Raw genomic sequence first — 16,698 nt, 5'->3', positions numbered from 1 at the left:
TGGCAGTTGCTGACATTGACTTTATTACACTTGTGCTCTCATTTCTAGGTTGGCTGTAATTGACACTGCTGGCCATTAAAATTGCTACACCACCAAGATGACATGCTACAGACGCGAAATTTAACCGACAGGAAGAAGATGCTGTGATATGCAAATGATTAGCTTTTCAGAGCACTCACACAAGGTTGGCGTCGGTGGCGACGCCTACAACGTGCTGGCATGGGGAAAGTTTCCAACCGATTTCTCATACACAAACAGCAGTTGACCGGCGTTGTCTGGTGAAATGTTATTGTGATGCCTTGTGTAAGGAGGAGAAATGCCTACCTACGTTTCCCACTTTGATAAATGTCGGATTGTAGCCTATCGCGATTGCTGTTAATCGTATCGCGACATTGCTGTTCGCGTTGGTCGAGGTTCAATGACTGTTAGCAGAATATGGAATCGGTGGGTTCAGGAGGGTAATACGGAACGCCGTGCTGGATCACAACGGCCTCGTATCACTAGCAATCGAGATGACAGGCATCTTATCCGCATGGCTGTAACGTCTCGATCCCTGAGTCAACAGGTGGGGACGTTTGCAAGACAACAACCATCTGCACGAACAGTTCGACGGCGTTTGCAGCAGCACGAACTATCAGCTCGGAGACCATGGCTGCGGTTACCCTTGACGCTGCATCACAGACAGGAGCGCCCACGATGGTGTACTCAACGACGAACTTGGGTGCACGAATGGCAAAATGTCTTTTTTAGGGTGAATCCAGGTTCTGTTTACAGCATCATGATGGTCGCATCCGTGTTTGGCGACATCGTGGTGAACGCACATTGGAAGCGTGTATTCGTCATCGCCATACTGGCGTATCACCCGACGTGATGGTATGGGGTGCCATTGGTTACACGTCTCGGTCACCTCTTGTTCACATTGACAGCACTTTGTACAATGGACGTTACATTTCAGATATGTTACGACCTATTGCTCTACCCTTCATTCGATCCCTGACAAACCCTACATTTCTGCAGGATAATGCACGACCGCATGTTGCAGGTCCTGAACGGGCCTTTCTGGATACAGAAAATGTTCGACTGCTGCCCTGGCCAGCACATTCTCCAGATCTCTCAACAATTGAAAACGTCTGGTCAATGGTGGCCGAGTAACTGGCTCGTCACAATACGCCAGTCACTACTCTTGATGAACTGTGGTATCGTGTTGAAGCTGCATGGCCAGCTGTACCTGTACACGCCATCCCAGCTCTGTTTGACTCAATGCCCAGGCATATGAAGGCCGTTATTACGGCCAGAGGTGGTTGTTCCGGGTACTGATTTCTCAGGATCTATGCACCCAAATTGCATGAATATGTAATCACATGTCAGTTCTAGTATAATATATTTGTCCAATGAATACCCATTTATCATCTGCATTTCTTCTTGCTGTAGCAATTTTAATGGCCAGTAGTGTTGATTAACTGGGCTTACTAATTTATTGGAATTCAATTATGGTACATGACAGTTTTGAAGAAAAAAATCGAGTACCAGCACTCCTCCCTGGTTTTCAAAATCAGTGCTTATGTAATTACGCTTACACGTCTCATAGCGTAAGTACATCAGGGTATTTTTCATGTATCTGAAATTGAGTTTCTGTGCACGTTATGGTGAAGGAAAGTATCTTCGCCAAGGATGCATTCATCCTTATTGTAAGCCACCACACATTCTCTCTTATTGCTGATGTTATGGTAAACTGTATTTCATGGAACATCATGTTCAAAGGGATTACTAGCTCAGAGCCTTTCATTAATCCTTTTATGCCAACTTCACAAATATGCTCTGCTTAAATTCCTCACTTACAGTTACTTACTCTATAAAATGGCATTGCCTCAATATTATCACTCACACATTGACAGCTTAGTAACTAGTTCAGACATACTCTTCATTGAATACATGATTGTAAACTCCCGTTCACTCCTGCTTTATACTGTTAAATAATCACTGTCACTCACACTTTTGGACAGCATATATATGTAGCTATACAGAGCATCCATACACGAGGGGCGTTCAATAAATAATATTCTTTTCCGAAAGCAGGTTGGTTTTATTAAAGATTCCAATACAACATATTATTACACACGCTTTTGTCTACAAAACCGTATTTTTCAACATAATATCCGTTCAATGCGACGGCCGTGCGCCACATTACTAGGAGGGCGTGTATGCCCGCATGGTACCACTCTATTGGTTGGCATCAGAGCTAACGTCTTGCTGCATCAATAATCTCCCATCATCAATGTACTGCTTCCCGCAGAGTGCGTTCTTCATTGGACCAAATAGATGGAAGGTGTGAGATCGGGGTTGTAGGGTGAATGAGGAAGAACAATCCAATGACGTTTTGTGAGCTTCTTTCGGGTGCGCGGATTTGTGTGAGGCCTTGCGTTGTCTTGGTGAAGGAGAAGTTCATTCCCATTTTTATGGCGAATAAAAACTAGAGTCGTTTCTTCAGTTTCCTGAGGGTACAACAATATATTTCAGATTTGATCGTTGCACCAGAGGGAGGACATCTAACGGAGTGACCCCTACAGAGATCTGGAAGACTGTCGCCATGACTTTATCGACTAAGAGAGGGGCTTTGAACCTTTTCTTCGGAGGAGAAGCGGTGAGGCGTAACTCAATGAATTGGCGTTTTGTTTCCAATTCGAAGTGATGAACCCATGTTCATCGCCTGTGTCAGTGTTCGACAAAAAATTGTCATGATTATCCTCGTAATGCGCAAGCAAATTCCGAACAGATGGTCCTACATTGCGGTTTATGCGGCGAGGAAACCAGTGGACCTACAGCTATTAGTACCCTAACAGGTGGACGAGAGAGTCGGCACTATCAACAAAGATATCCTGTTACCAGCGAGTTGTCTGATTGTTATCCTGCGATCACCTCGAATAAGAGTGTCCGCACGTCCCAACATTGCAGGTATCACAGCTGTCTGCGGCCGGCCGGCACGCAGGATATCCGATAGGTTTTCGGGACCTTTCTGTGATGACGACAGACGCCTCATCCAACAACTCACCGTGATTTTGTTCACTGCTCAGTCTCCGTAGACATTCTGCAAGCAACTATGAATATTTGCAATGCTCTGGTTTTCCGCCAAAAGTATCTCATTGACCGCTCTCTGCTTTAACGTACCTTCGTTACAGGCGTCATTTTGAAGGCTGCGTATAGCGCCACCACCTATTGGGACTTCATGAAACGACAGCGGCTGAAGCGGGAATATTCCACAACGTTCCACAACAAATTCCGCATTTTTTCAGCTGAAATTGGCTGAGTACAAAAATGTGTTGCATTACTTGTCGAATGCCACCCGTACTAAAGCATACATGCATATAAATACAAAAAATACATGTGTACATCACAATACAAGTAATCCAAATGCGTACGTATACAGATTACAAAAATCATACTTGTGCATAAGAAGAAAACAAGCGTACGCCTGTAGATAGTGGCAAAAAAATAATGTGAATGTTATATACACCCATTGTCATCAACCAGGGCTGCGGCGGTGGGGTCTCAAGCTGTGAGCACAACGTGCATGATGGGCTAGGTTGTGGTGCTTCCGGACGCCAATTCGAGGGACCAGCCTGGAGTGGTAAGTACGTCGATATCAGTAGCGTGGCTAGTCCACCTCCAGATGGCTCCGATATTTCTGCAAAGGAAGAAGTGAGAGTTATTAGTATCACACACACACACACAATAGATATACATATCCACCAATAATAATAATTTATGATTCTTACGTTGTGGTTCCCCAGCGCTAAGCAAGGTCACAAGATAAGAATTTTTTTAAAAAAATGAGAGTAGCTTTCATCCCACCTTGTATACAGATTACGATTCTATCGTTACGGCGCAAAGCCAAGCGCCGGTACGCCAGTCAGTAACGATAGAGAAGAGATGGCTCTGAGACGACGTCAGCCAATCGCACGCTGACCGACCTGTCTCCAGGACGACAACGCAACAGCAGCGGCCCCTATGTGAAGAGGACACAAGCGCCGCAACCGACTGGTGACCGCCCAGTTCAATAGCAGCTTCAAGACCAGTGACTTGGATTGCAGCATCAACGCTACATCGCTTCGCTTGTACTCTCTATGTAGCACAAACATGGGATTGTTTATACTGAAGAAGATCGATTATTTTATATGTCTCCCTTTGCTTGCGACACATCTGTGTAATTGCTAAAGTTAACTATTGTAATTTTCTTTTTGTTATGAAACTTATTAGCACAATTTGTTTGAATGTTTGTCTATCGAACCGAGTATGCACACTTCCTAGACACTACATATTTCGCGACGAGGATGCCTATAGCTTTCGTGTCAAAAGTGTTGTCCAAAGCTCAGAACAAGCGACTATTAATCATATTGTGTGCATATGGAGTATCGTCTCAGATGTGTGACTGGATTCATGATTTCCTCTCAGAGAGGTCACAGTTCGTAGTGATAGACGGTAAATCATCGGGTAGAACAGAAGTGATATCTGGCTTTCCGCAAAGTAGTGTCAGAGGTCCTTTGCTGTTCCTGATTTACATAAATGATCTAGATAATCTGAGCAGCCCCCTTCGATTGTTTGCAGATGACGCTGTATTTTACCGTCTAGTAAAATCATCAGGCGATCAGTTCCAATCACAAAATAATCTAGAGATAATTTCTCTATGGTGCGAAAAGCGGCAATTGTCACTAAACAGAGAAAAGTGCGAGGTCATCCACATGGCTACTAAAAGAAATCCGATAAATTTTGGGTATACTATAAATCGCACAAATCTAAGGGCTGTCAATTCGATTAAATACCTAGGAATTACAACTTAAATTGGAAAGACCAAATAGATAATATTGTAGGGAAGGCGAAACAAAGACTGCACTTTGCTGGCAGAACACTTAGAAGATGCGACAAACCCACTAAAGAGACAGCCTACATTACACTTGTCCGTCCTCTGCTGGAATATTGCTGCGCGGTATGGGATCCTTGCCAGGTAGGATTGACGGAGGATATCGAAAAGAGCAAAGAAGGGCAGCTTGTTTCGTGTTGTCGCGCAATAGGGGTGAGAGTGTCACTGATATAATACGCGAGTTGGGGTGGCAGTCACTGAAACAAAGACGGTTTTCTTTGCGGCGAGATCTATTTACGAAATTTCAATCATCAACTTTCTCTTCCGAATCCGAAAATATTTTGTTGACGTCCACCTACGTAGGGATAAATGATCATCATAATAAAATAAGAGAATTCAGAGCTCGAACGGAAAGATTTAGGTGTTCCTTTTTCCCACGCGCCATTCGAGAGTGGAATGGTACAGAAGTAATACGAAAATGGTCCGATGAACCCTCTGCCAGGCAGTTTAAGTGTGAACTGCAAAGTAACCATGTAGATGTAGATGTAGATGTAGATGTAACTATTCACGAGAAGAGAGAGAGGCGTTAGCTATTGTGTATGGTGTCAGCAAATTCCCCCACTATTTGTATGGCAGAAAACTTGGTAACGGATCACAAAACATTGCAGTCCTTGTTTCATTCGATGAAGCCGGTTCCTGTACGAACTGCCCAAAAACTGCAAAGTTGGGTTTTGTTGTTGTTTCAACACCAATAGGAAATTGTGAACCTTCCGACAGCTCAACATGGTAATGCGGACGCACTTTCACGTCTTCCGATTGGCCCTGATACAGACTTTGACGCTTCTGCTGCATCTTGTTGTCACATCGATGCACACGATTCTGAATTGCTTCAGTCCTTTCCTCTGAACTACAGGAAAGTTGCACAGGCCACGGAAGGTAATTCAGATTTGAACATTTTGCTAAATACATTCGCACATCTTGGCCTCCCTGATTGCATAGCATAAAGAACTCTGTAGTGCGCCAATACTTTGCACGTCGGTATAGCCTCGCTATACAGCAAGTTGTGATTCTCGTTCAAAAAGACAGTGGACAGTCACGTGTATTGATCCCCAAAGCTTTGCAAAAAGAAGTGTTGCGGTTACTTCACCAAGGATACTGGTGGATTGTTCGTACGAAACAGTTAGAGCATCGACACTGTACTTGGCAGGGTATGGAGAACCAAATAGAACAGATGACGTCACAGTGTCACGTATGTGCGGAAAGTCATTCCGCTCCGCCACAAAAATTCTCTGCTTGGCCTAAGTCGCATTCACCACGGCAACGTATGCACATAGAATTTGCGGGACAGTTTTGGAACATTCGTTGGTTGATTGTGGTAGACTCTTATAACAAGTTTCCTTTTGATGTGCCAATGAACTCGACAATGTCACGTAACACAGTTCAGGTGTTGTCCTCTACTTTTGCCTCGAAGGTTTGCCTGAAGTCATAGTGTCGGACAACGGCCCTCAGTTCACGTCAAATGACTTTGAAACATTCTGTGAACACAATGGCATACAGCATCTAACTAGTGCACCGTTCCATCCGCAGTCCAACGGCGAAGCGGAACGTGTTGTCAGAACCTTCAAGTAGCAAATGGCCAAACTTTGTACCACACACACACAACGGATCAAGCATTGTAACTGTTTCTCGCCTCCTATTGTTCGCATCCTCGAGATGGACCATCGCCGGCAGAATAACATCACGGCCATCGCCATCGGACACTGCTACACCTGCCCCACCACCCTCAGCATCCGGCGCCGAAGGAAGGCCGCAAGTATCGCTTCGCGCCGCATGATGTGTTTTTTCAGGGTTTTTAGCGGCAGCAGACGGTGGGCACGAGGCGAGATCCTTCGTCGACTTGGCGCATGAATGTATCTCATTTCAGGCCCAGATGGATTGCAGCACCGACATCACAATGCGCCACTGTCATGTGCACAATGATCGTTCTATATCTCTTTCCCCAGATTCACGGATCCCGAGGTCAGCGCGGCCACAGCAGCCGCCTGAGGGTGTCATCACGACATTCTGGGACGACCCAATGAAGACGGAGCCTTCGCCTCCTCCGCCTCCTCTCGTCCTACCGATGGAGCTGGACCCGCCCACGCCACCACGGCTGACACATTCTACATCTTGTTATGGGCCTCAGGTTCCGGGCGTTTTCCGGGGAACGTTTCCACCACAGCGAAGGCCGGATGGCGGGATACGACCGGAAGGCTGACGTTCCCTGCAGCCACAGCTCTGGTCCTCAGAGCGCCCACGCTCCTGCCTCCCCTGCTGTTGTCGTGCCCCATATACGACGACGGGCCGTCGCTTTGTGGAAGAAGAATGTTGCGGTGTAAAGTCAAACGCCGGCACGCCAGTCAGGAACGAGAGAGAAGATATGGCTGTGAGAAGACATCAGCCAATCGCACGCAGACCGGCCCGTCTCCAGGACGACAGCAGCGGCCCCTAGATCAAGAGGACATGCGCCGCGACCGACTGGTGACTGCCCAGTTCAATAGCAGCTTCAAGACTAGTAACCCGAACGGCATAGTCAACGCTAGATCACTTCGCTTGTACTCTCTATGTAGCGCAGACTTGGGATTGTTTATAGTGAGAAAGATCGATTATTTTCTGTGTTGTCCTTTGCTTGCGATACATCTGTGAAATTGCTAAAGTTAATCATCATCATCATTTAAGACTGATTATGCCTTTCAGCGTTCAGTCTGGAGCATAGTCCCCCTTATAAAATTCCTCCATTATCCCCTATTCAGTGCTAACATTGGTGCCTCTTCTGATGTTAAGCCTATTAGTTCAAAATCATTCTTAACCGAATCCAGATACCTTCTCCTTGGTCTGCCCCGACTCCTCCTACCCTCTACTGCTGAACCCATGAGTCTCTTGGGTAACCTTGCTTCTCCCATGCGTTTAACATGACCCCATCATCTAAGCCTGTTCGCCCTGACTGCTACATCTATAGAGTCATTCCCGGGTTTTCTTTGATTTCCTCATTGTGGACACCCTCCCGCCATTGTTCCCATCTATTAGTACCTGCAATCATCCTAGCTACTTTCATATCCGTAACCTCAACCTTGTTGATAAGGTAACCTGAATCCACCCAGCTTTCGCTCCCATACGACAAAGTTGGTCGAAAGATTGAACGGTGCACAGATAACTTAGTCTTGGTACTGACTTCCTTCTTGCAGAAGAGAGCAGATCGTAGCTGAGCGCTCACTGCATTAGCTTTGCTACACCTCGCTTCCAGTTCTTTCACTATGTTGCCATCCTGTGAGAATATGCATCCTAAGTACTTGAAATCGTCCACCTGTTCTAACTTTGTTCCTCCTATTTGGCACTCAATCCGTTTATATCTCTTTCCCACTGACATTACTTTCGTTTTGGAGATGCTAATCTTCATACCATAGTCCTTACATTTCTGAACTAGCTCTGAAATATTACTTTGCAAACTTTCAATCGAATCTCCCATCACAACTAAGTCATCCGCATATGCAAGACTGCTTATTTTGTGTTCACATATCTTAATCTCACCCAGCCAGTCTATTGTTTTCAACATATGATCCATAAATAATATGAACAACAGTGGAGACAAGTTGCAGCCTTGTCTTACCCCTGAAACTACTCTGAACCATGAACTCAATTTACCGCCAACTCTAACTGCTGCCTGACTATCCATGTAAAGACCTTTAATTGCTTGCAAAAGTTTGCCTCCTATTCCATAATCTCGTGGAACAGACAATAACTTCCTCCTAGGAACCCGGTCATATGCCTTTTCTAGATCTATAAAGCATAGATATAATTCCCTGTTCCTCTCATAACACTTCTCCATTATTTGCCGTAAGCTAAAGATCTGGTTCTGACAACCTTTAAGAGGCCTAAACCCACACTGATTTTCATCCAATTGGTCCTCAACTAATACTCGCTCTTTCCTTTCAACAATACCTGAGAAGATTTTACGCACAACGCTGATTAAAGAGATACCTCTGTAGTTGTTACAATCTTTTCTGTTTCCATGTTTAAAGATTGGTGTGATTACTGCTTTCATCCAGTTTGATGGAACCTATCCCGACTCCCAGGCCATTTCAATTACCCAGTGTAGCCATTTAAGACCTGACATTCCACTGTATTTGATGCGTTCCGACTTAATTTCATCCACCCCAGCACTGCAGTCTACTGACCATTTTCTCCACTTCCTCAAATGTGATCCTATTTCCATCATCATTCCTATCCCATTGTACCTCGAAATCTGAAACATTACTGGTCGTATTTTCACCTACATTGAGCAACTATTCAAAATATTCCCTCCATCTGCCCAAGGAATCCACAGGATTCACCAGCAGTTTTCCTGACCTGTCCAAAATACTTATCATTTCCTTCTTACCTCCCTTTCGAAGATTGCTAATTACACTCCAGAATGGTTTTCCAGCAGCTTGACCCAAGGTCTCCAACCTGTTTCCAAAGACTTCCCAAGATTTCTTCTTTGATGCTGTTTGGCTTTGTTTCTTTCTTCAACGTAACTTTCTCTGTCTACCTGAGTTCTAGATTGTAGCCATTTTTGATACACCTTCTTTTTCCTTTTACAGGTTGCCTTGACTGCGTCATTCCACCAAGCTGTTTGCTTCATCTTACCTTTACACACTACTGTTCAAAGACATCCTTTAGCCACTTCTAGTACTGTGTCCCTGTACCTTGTCCATTCGTTTTCCAATGACTGTAATTGACTACATTCAACTAACTGGTACCTTTCTGAGATCACTGTTATGTACTTGTGCCTGATTTCTTTATCCTGAAGTTTCTCCACTCTTATCCTCCTACATACAGACCTGACCTCCTGCACTTTCAGCCTCACAATCCCAATTTCACTGAAGATTAAATAATGATCAGTGTCATCAAAGAATCCCCTGAATACACGTGTGTCCCTCACAGCCTTCCTGAATTCCTGATCTGTTATGGTATAGTCAATGACAGATCTGGTTCCCCTGCCTTCCCAAGTATACCGGTGAATGTTCTTATGTTTAAAAAAGGAGTTTGTGATTACTAAGCCCATACTGGCACAGAAATCCAAGAGTTGTTTCCCATTCCTGTTGGCCTCCATATCCTCTCCAAATTTACACATAACCTTTTCATAGCCTTCTGTTCGATTTCCAATCCTGACATTAAAATCACCGATGACAGAACACTGTCCTTGTCCTTTACTCTAACAACTACATCACTGAGTGCCTCATAAAAACTATCCATCTTATCTTGATCTGTCCCTTCACAATGCGAATATACTGACACAATCCTAATTTTCTGGCTAGACACTGTCAAATCTATCCACATCAGTCGTTCGTTTACATACCTTATTGCAACTACGCTGGGTTCCATTTCTTTCCTGATGTAAAGCCCTACACCCCATTGTGCTATTCCTGCTTTGACTCCTGACAGGTAGACCTTGTATTTTCACACTTCCTCTTCTTTCTCACCCCTTACCCGAATGTTGCTAACAGCTAAAACGTCCAGCCCCAACTTCCTTGCAGCCTCTGCCAGCTCTACCTTCTTCCCAGAGTAGCCCCCATTGATATTAATAGCTCCCCATCTCATTACCATTTGTTTGCCAAGTCGTATCTTAGGAGTCCCTGGTTTGTCAGTTAGAGGTGGGACTCCGTCACCTCCAAAGGTCCGAGGCATTTTGCTCTGATTGTTGCCAGCATCATATTTAAAGTACCAGGGAAGCAGGTTGCTAGCCTGACTTGCCCCGAGTCCCATTGAGTTTCACCCCTAACGGTTGAGAGACTAACCGGTGGATTTGGTAGTCTTTGCCGTATGAGCACAAAGGTGACCACGACTTCGAATATGTCCGAGATGCCCAGCCTTATTCCAAAGTAACTGGTATCCCGACTGTCGGGACCACTTACTTGGCCACTCGTACGTTGCCCATGGTTCATGAACTAGGGCATGACTACAGGAACCCACACCATGAACCACTGCTAAAGTTAAGTGTTGTAATTTTATTCTTGTAATAAAACTCATTAATACGATTTGTTTGAATGTTTGTCTATCGCACCGAGTATGCAGGCTTGCTAGACACCACATCTATGATATCACTGTGTCGTGTTAATGTATGTCTTGACTCCTTCCACATCTGTGAAGATTATCTTTCTTGGCGTGATCTACAGGTCGTCACGAATGAATGAATGATTGCACCTAAAGTAATATTCTGCAGAAGCAAACACAGACTACTGTGTTAAGCAGATTCCTATCTACCTTGTAGAGTTCTCTTTAAAAATCCTGGATATCTTATGCTCGTTTCTACAGTTCAGGTTGGAGCTGTGTAATCTGGTGAAAAAGTATTCAAGAAACTCTCATGTAACATAACAAAGGAAATCTACAGCACCACAGAACGATTACCACTTTCTTTTCTTTTTTTTTACAACATATCAAACCAACTTAAATCCGTTTATTTGTCTGAAGACAACGTTAATTAATGAGCGGCATTATGGCATTTTTTTGTAACGTAATAAACTTTTATTTACAAAATAACAAATACAGTGATGAGTTTCGAAGGTACTTTCAATTTCTATTTCTGTTAGTTATCGAGTCTTTTTCTTTTCTTTTCTGATTTGTAAATTTGTTGCAATTGTCTGTTTCGTTATATGTTGTCCGTTTGCAGGTTGATTTACAATGTTGCACTGATTTGTAAGTCAGAGAAACAATAAGATTTCATTCTTTTCAGTTTTGTTTGCATTCTTGTTAATTTTATGGGTTGTTGATTCAGACACTTCTAAGTTCTTGACTTCAGGTAGTGTTCTTGGTCTGGTGCCATTATGTGGCATGTAACTATTTGTAGAGTTGTCTTATTGGCTAAGGCTTACATCTAGGAAACAATGGACAATGACAAATATGTATGAATGAATATTATATATGTGTATGTATATATATATAGCGAGGTGTCCACGAGATGGTGGTTAAGGGGAAGATAGAGAGCGAGAGAGAGAGGGACAGAGAGGGGGGGGGGGGGAGAGGGTGATAAGGGACGCATTTGAGACATAATAAAAAACTCTATAAGTGGACAAAACATATTCTACGTAAGCTTAACATGACTAGATAGGAATTGCAGAGCGATGTAATCTTTTGTTAGTGTACTCATCTTTGGCGTAGCGAGAGATGTTTCACACATTTGTATGAACGCTACCTGTGGTATGCGCTATAGGTGAAGCTGTAGCACACATCTAATAATATTTACACTATATATATATATATATATATATATATATATATATATATATACACTCCTGGAAATGGAAAAAAGAACACATTGACACCGGTGTGTCAGACCCACCATACTTGCTCCGGACACTGCGAGAGGGATGTACAAGCAATGATCACACGCACGGCACAGCGGACACACCAGGAACCGCGGTGTTGGCCGTCGAATGGCGCTAGCTGCACAGCATTTGTGCACCGCCGCCGTCAGTGTCAGCCAGTTTGCCGTGGCATACGGAGCTCCATCGCAGCCTTTAACACTGGTAGCATGCCGCGACAGCGTGGACGTGAGCCGTAAGTGCAGTTGACGGACTTTGAGCGAGGGCGTATAGTGGGCATGCGGGAGGCCGGGTGGACGTACCGCCGAATTGCTCAACACGTGGGGCGTGAGGTCTCCACAGTGCATCGATGTTGTCGCCAGTGGTCGGCGGAAGGTGCACGTGCCCGTCGACCTGGGACCGGACCGCAGCGACGCACGGATGCACGCCAAGACCGTAGGATCCTACGCAGTGCCGTAGGGGACCGCACCGCCACTTCCCAGCAAATTAGGGACACTGTTGCTCCTGGGGTATCGGCGAGGACCATTCGCAACCGTCTCCATGAAGCTGGGCTACGGTCCCGCACACCGTTAGGCCGTCTTCCGCTCACGCCCCAACATCGTGCAGCCCGCCTCCAGTGCTGTCGCGACAGGCGTGAATGGAGGGACGAATGGAGACGTGTCGTCTTCAGCGATGAGAGTCGCTTCTGCCTTGGTGCCAATGATGGTCGTATGCGTGTTTGGCGCCGTGCAGGTGAGCGCCACAATCAGGACTGCATACGACCGAGGCACACAGGGCCAACACCCGGCATCATGGTGTGGGGAGCGATCTCCTGCACTGGCCATACACCACTGGTGATCGTCGAGGGGACACTGAATACTGCACGGTACATCCAAACCGTCATCGAACCCATCGTTCTACCATTCCTAGACCGGCAAGGGAACTTGCTGTTCCAACAGGACAATGCACGTCCGCATGTATCCCGTGCCATCCAACGTGCTCTAGAAGGTGTAAGTCAACTACCCTGGCCAGCAAGATCTCCGGATCTGTCCCCCATTGAGCATGTTTGGGACTGGATGAACCGTCGTCTCACGCGGTCTGCACGTCCAGCACGAACGCTGGTCCAACTGAGGCGCCAGGTGGAAATGGCATGGCAAGCCGTTCCACAGGACTACATCCAGCATCTCTACGATCGTCTCCATGGGAGAATAGCAGCCTGCATTGCTGCGAAAGGTGGATATACACTGTACTAGTGCCGACATTGTACATGCTCTGTTGCCTGTGTCTATGTGCCTGTGGTTCTGTCAGTGTGATCATGTGATGTATCTGACCCCAGGAATGTGTCAATAAAGTTTCCCCTTCCTGGGACAATGAATTCACGGTATTCTTATTTCAATTTCCAGGAGTGTATATATATATATATATATATATATATATATATATATATATATATATATATATATATATTCCATTTGAGACGACAATATTTTCGTCGTGTCGCACTGTTTTGCGTTGCGGACACTGTGGTTGCACTGCACAATTTTCACACCGCACTCACTTTTAAGACACAAAACACTTTTGGGGCGTTGGAGGGTCTCTGCATCAGGGACAATGGGGGCGTGGAGGGCTAAAGGGGACGTGGTGTGGTGGTGGTGGTGGTGGCGGCGGCGGCGGCGGAGACGTCGGAGGCGATCGCGGCGTGTGGGGACGGAGGGCGTCCTTGAAGGCGGCGTCCAGCGCTATCTGTAGGTAGTTCTGGAACGTCTGCCGGTAGTTGTTTTTATCTGCCTGGCTCGCTTGTGTTCCTCCCAGAGATCTGTGAGGAACTGCACTGTGTCCGTTTGCTTTTTCGCTATTATGGCGTGGGCTGTCATCGCGAACGTCCACATGGTCGCGACGCGTTTGGGTCGTGGGAAACATTTTGCAGCCGGGATCGTGAGGGCTGTAGCTTCTATAGCTCGGTGGTCCGCCCTGTTCATGTGTGCCACCATTTTTCTGCATGTCTCCCATATCACCTGACTTGTCGGACATGTGAATCGGTGTTCCACGGTGTCGATGTCGTTGCACGCTTCGCAGTGCGGCGACTCGCGCATGCCGATGCGCGCTAGACGCTCGTTCGTGGGTATCTTGTTGTGTACGACTTTGTACCACGTGTATCTAGCTTCTGGAGGTATGGCTTTTTCGGAGAGATTCTTCCAGACTTGTGGCCAGTCGTGACCTGGAAGATTCGTCTCTGTTCTGCTTCTGCCTTGTTTGCCTCTCAGTGCGCGGTAGATTTTCGCTGCAGTTCTCATCTCCTTCACTGCTAGGGTGGATGTGATGTAGCTACTGTCCATTATTATTTGCTTCAAGTAGCGCATCTTGAAGGGTATTCTACTGACGTCTAGCGGCGCTTCCTCGGAATCGGGTCTGTGTTCCTTCAGTAGAGACGACGTGGTACGGTCTACACTTCTGTCCTCCATTTTTAGCGCTCGATGGAGCAACAGTGCCGCGCATTTTGTCGTGACATCTATCAGACCCAGCCCCCTTCTTCTCTAGGGAGAGTGCTGGTGGCTGGCGACACTTTGAAAATTTCCCGCCTCCACAGCAGGTAGTACACAGCGCTTCTTATAGACTTCCCTATTTCTATTTGTACGTTTATGAGTTGTGCCATGTACCAAGCCTTCGCCAGGATCGTTTCGTTGATCAGCTGCGTTTTCTGATCCAACGTTAGGTTTCTGTTGACGTGAGTCCTGACGAGCCCTCTGGTGGTGTTGAGGATGTTCCGCCAGTTTTCTGCGGCCATTTTCATTTTGTCGGTCACCTGGTACCATGGTCTGGCCTCTCTCAGTTTCACGTTTCCTATCGGGAGCAGCACTGTTTTTTTTTGGGGGGTTGGTTTTCGGCCCAGATGCCTTCCCAAATGACTCTATTATTGGGATGACTTTGTCGATATCCTCTTTACCGTCCACTAAATTGCTCAAGTCATCGGCATAAGCCATACATGTTACTTTGGTATCTTGCAGCTTGTAGCCGTTGACGGAGGCAGCGAGTTTCCTTAAGACTGGATCGAGGGCTACTGTGAATAGTGCCATCGACAGTGGGCACCCTTGCCTCACAGATTTCCCCAGTTTTATTGGCGCAGATGTCCAGCCATTTACAGTAACTCGTGACGTGGCATTTGTTAGCATGTTTTTGATGACTTGAGAGAATTCGGGGCCAAAACCTCGTCTTGCCAAAGTCTTCAGCAGGTACCGGTGACCGATCCTGTCGAAGGCCTTTTGGAAGTCTGCGGAGATGACCGCTTCAGTCGCTCTGTTGGATGCGGCGTGGGCTATAACGTCTCTGTACGTGCAGACGGCGTCGAAGATGTTTCTGCCTAACACTGCACATGTCTGCCACGGGCTGATTGCTTTTTTGAGGGCGAGCTTCATATTTTCCGCGACGCATTTAGCTACTAGCTTGTAGTCCGCATTTAGGAGGGTAATTGGGCGTAAGTCTGTTAACGTTTTTGGCGCCTTAGTTTTCGGTATCAGAGTGATGGTCCCTTCCAGGAACGGAGGTGGTATCTCCTTCCCGTTCAGAATTTCTTTGACAATTTCTGTTATTATTCCACCTACTTTGTCCCAGCAGGTGGCGTAGAATTCTGACGGTAATCCGTCCGCTCCTGGAGCTTTGCCGTTGGCGCAGGTTTAGAGGACGGCTCTGACTTCATCCTCTGACACGGCCTCCGTCAGCAGAGCGCGATCGGTGTCGTTCACCCGTCTGCGCGTTCCTTCTAGTATTTTTGCTGTTTCTGCGTCGTCTGGCACATCGCTCTTGAAGAGTTCAGAGAAGTGCACTTCTATGTGACGCATCATGTCCCTCCTAGTTGTTATCTTGCGGCCAGTTGCGTCGCTAAGCTCCCTTATAGTTCTGTTTTGTGCCCTCTCCCTCTCTCTATGCAGGTGGTGCAGAGTGGCAGGTTCATCTTCAGCGGGGCCGTGTGTCTGGCTGCGGACGACGACGCCTTTCATCTGTTGACGCCTGATATTGAGTAGTCGCGCCTTTATTCCTCTGACTCGCGTGAGAAGCAGGTCGTCGTCTGGAGGACAGTTGAGTGCGTCCTTCAGACACTGCGTGTAAAAGTCTGCCGTGCTCTTCCTCCAGAAAGCCTTCTCCGCACTGTGCCTTATCAGCATCTTCCTTATTTGTGGTTTCCCACATGCGACCCACCATTGAGTGGTGGACGGATATTGTTGTCGCGTCTGTAAACTTTCTTCTAGGGTGAGCGCTATCTCCTGCTGTAGTTTGGCGTCACTTAGATGTTGCGTGTTAAGTTTCCACGCTGATCTTCCTCCTGATATTTTATTCGTTGCCAGCTGGAGCTTGCAAGTGTAGGCACAGTGGTCGGAGAAGATCACAGGGCAGACTTCCACTTGTGATACAGAGGCGGCCAACTCTCTGGTCACATAAATCCTGTCTAGCCTGCTTCTTCCGCGGTTGTGGAAGTACGTGAATTCTGTTGTGCTGGGGTATAATAGACGCCAAGAGTCGCGTAGATTC

General features: G+C 46.3%; 1 protein-coding gene across 1 annotated transcript in view; it reads right to left on the bottom strand.

Annotated features, from left to right (window-relative positions):
- The window catches only part of LOC124722154, a 310,300-nt gene extending 293,966 nt beyond the window's left edge, over positions 1-16,334 (bottom strand). Inside the window, 1 exon segment of the mRNA XM_047247357.1 lies at positions 15,864-16,334. Within this exon segment, the coding sequence (XP_047103313.1) occupies positions 15,864-16,334 (471 nt within the window).
- Between the last annotated feature and the right edge of the window lie 364 nt (positions 16,335-16,698).

Source organism: Schistocerca piceifrons, chromosome X (assembly GCF_021461385.2).
Source record: "Schistocerca piceifrons isolate TAMUIC-IGC-003096 chromosome X, iqSchPice1.1, whole genome shotgun sequence".
NCBI lineage: Eukaryota > Metazoa > Arthropoda > Insecta > Orthoptera > Acrididae > Schistocerca > Schistocerca piceifrons.
Note: the sequence above shows the minus strand (reverse complement) of the source record. Positions and strands in the feature narration are given on the sequence as shown.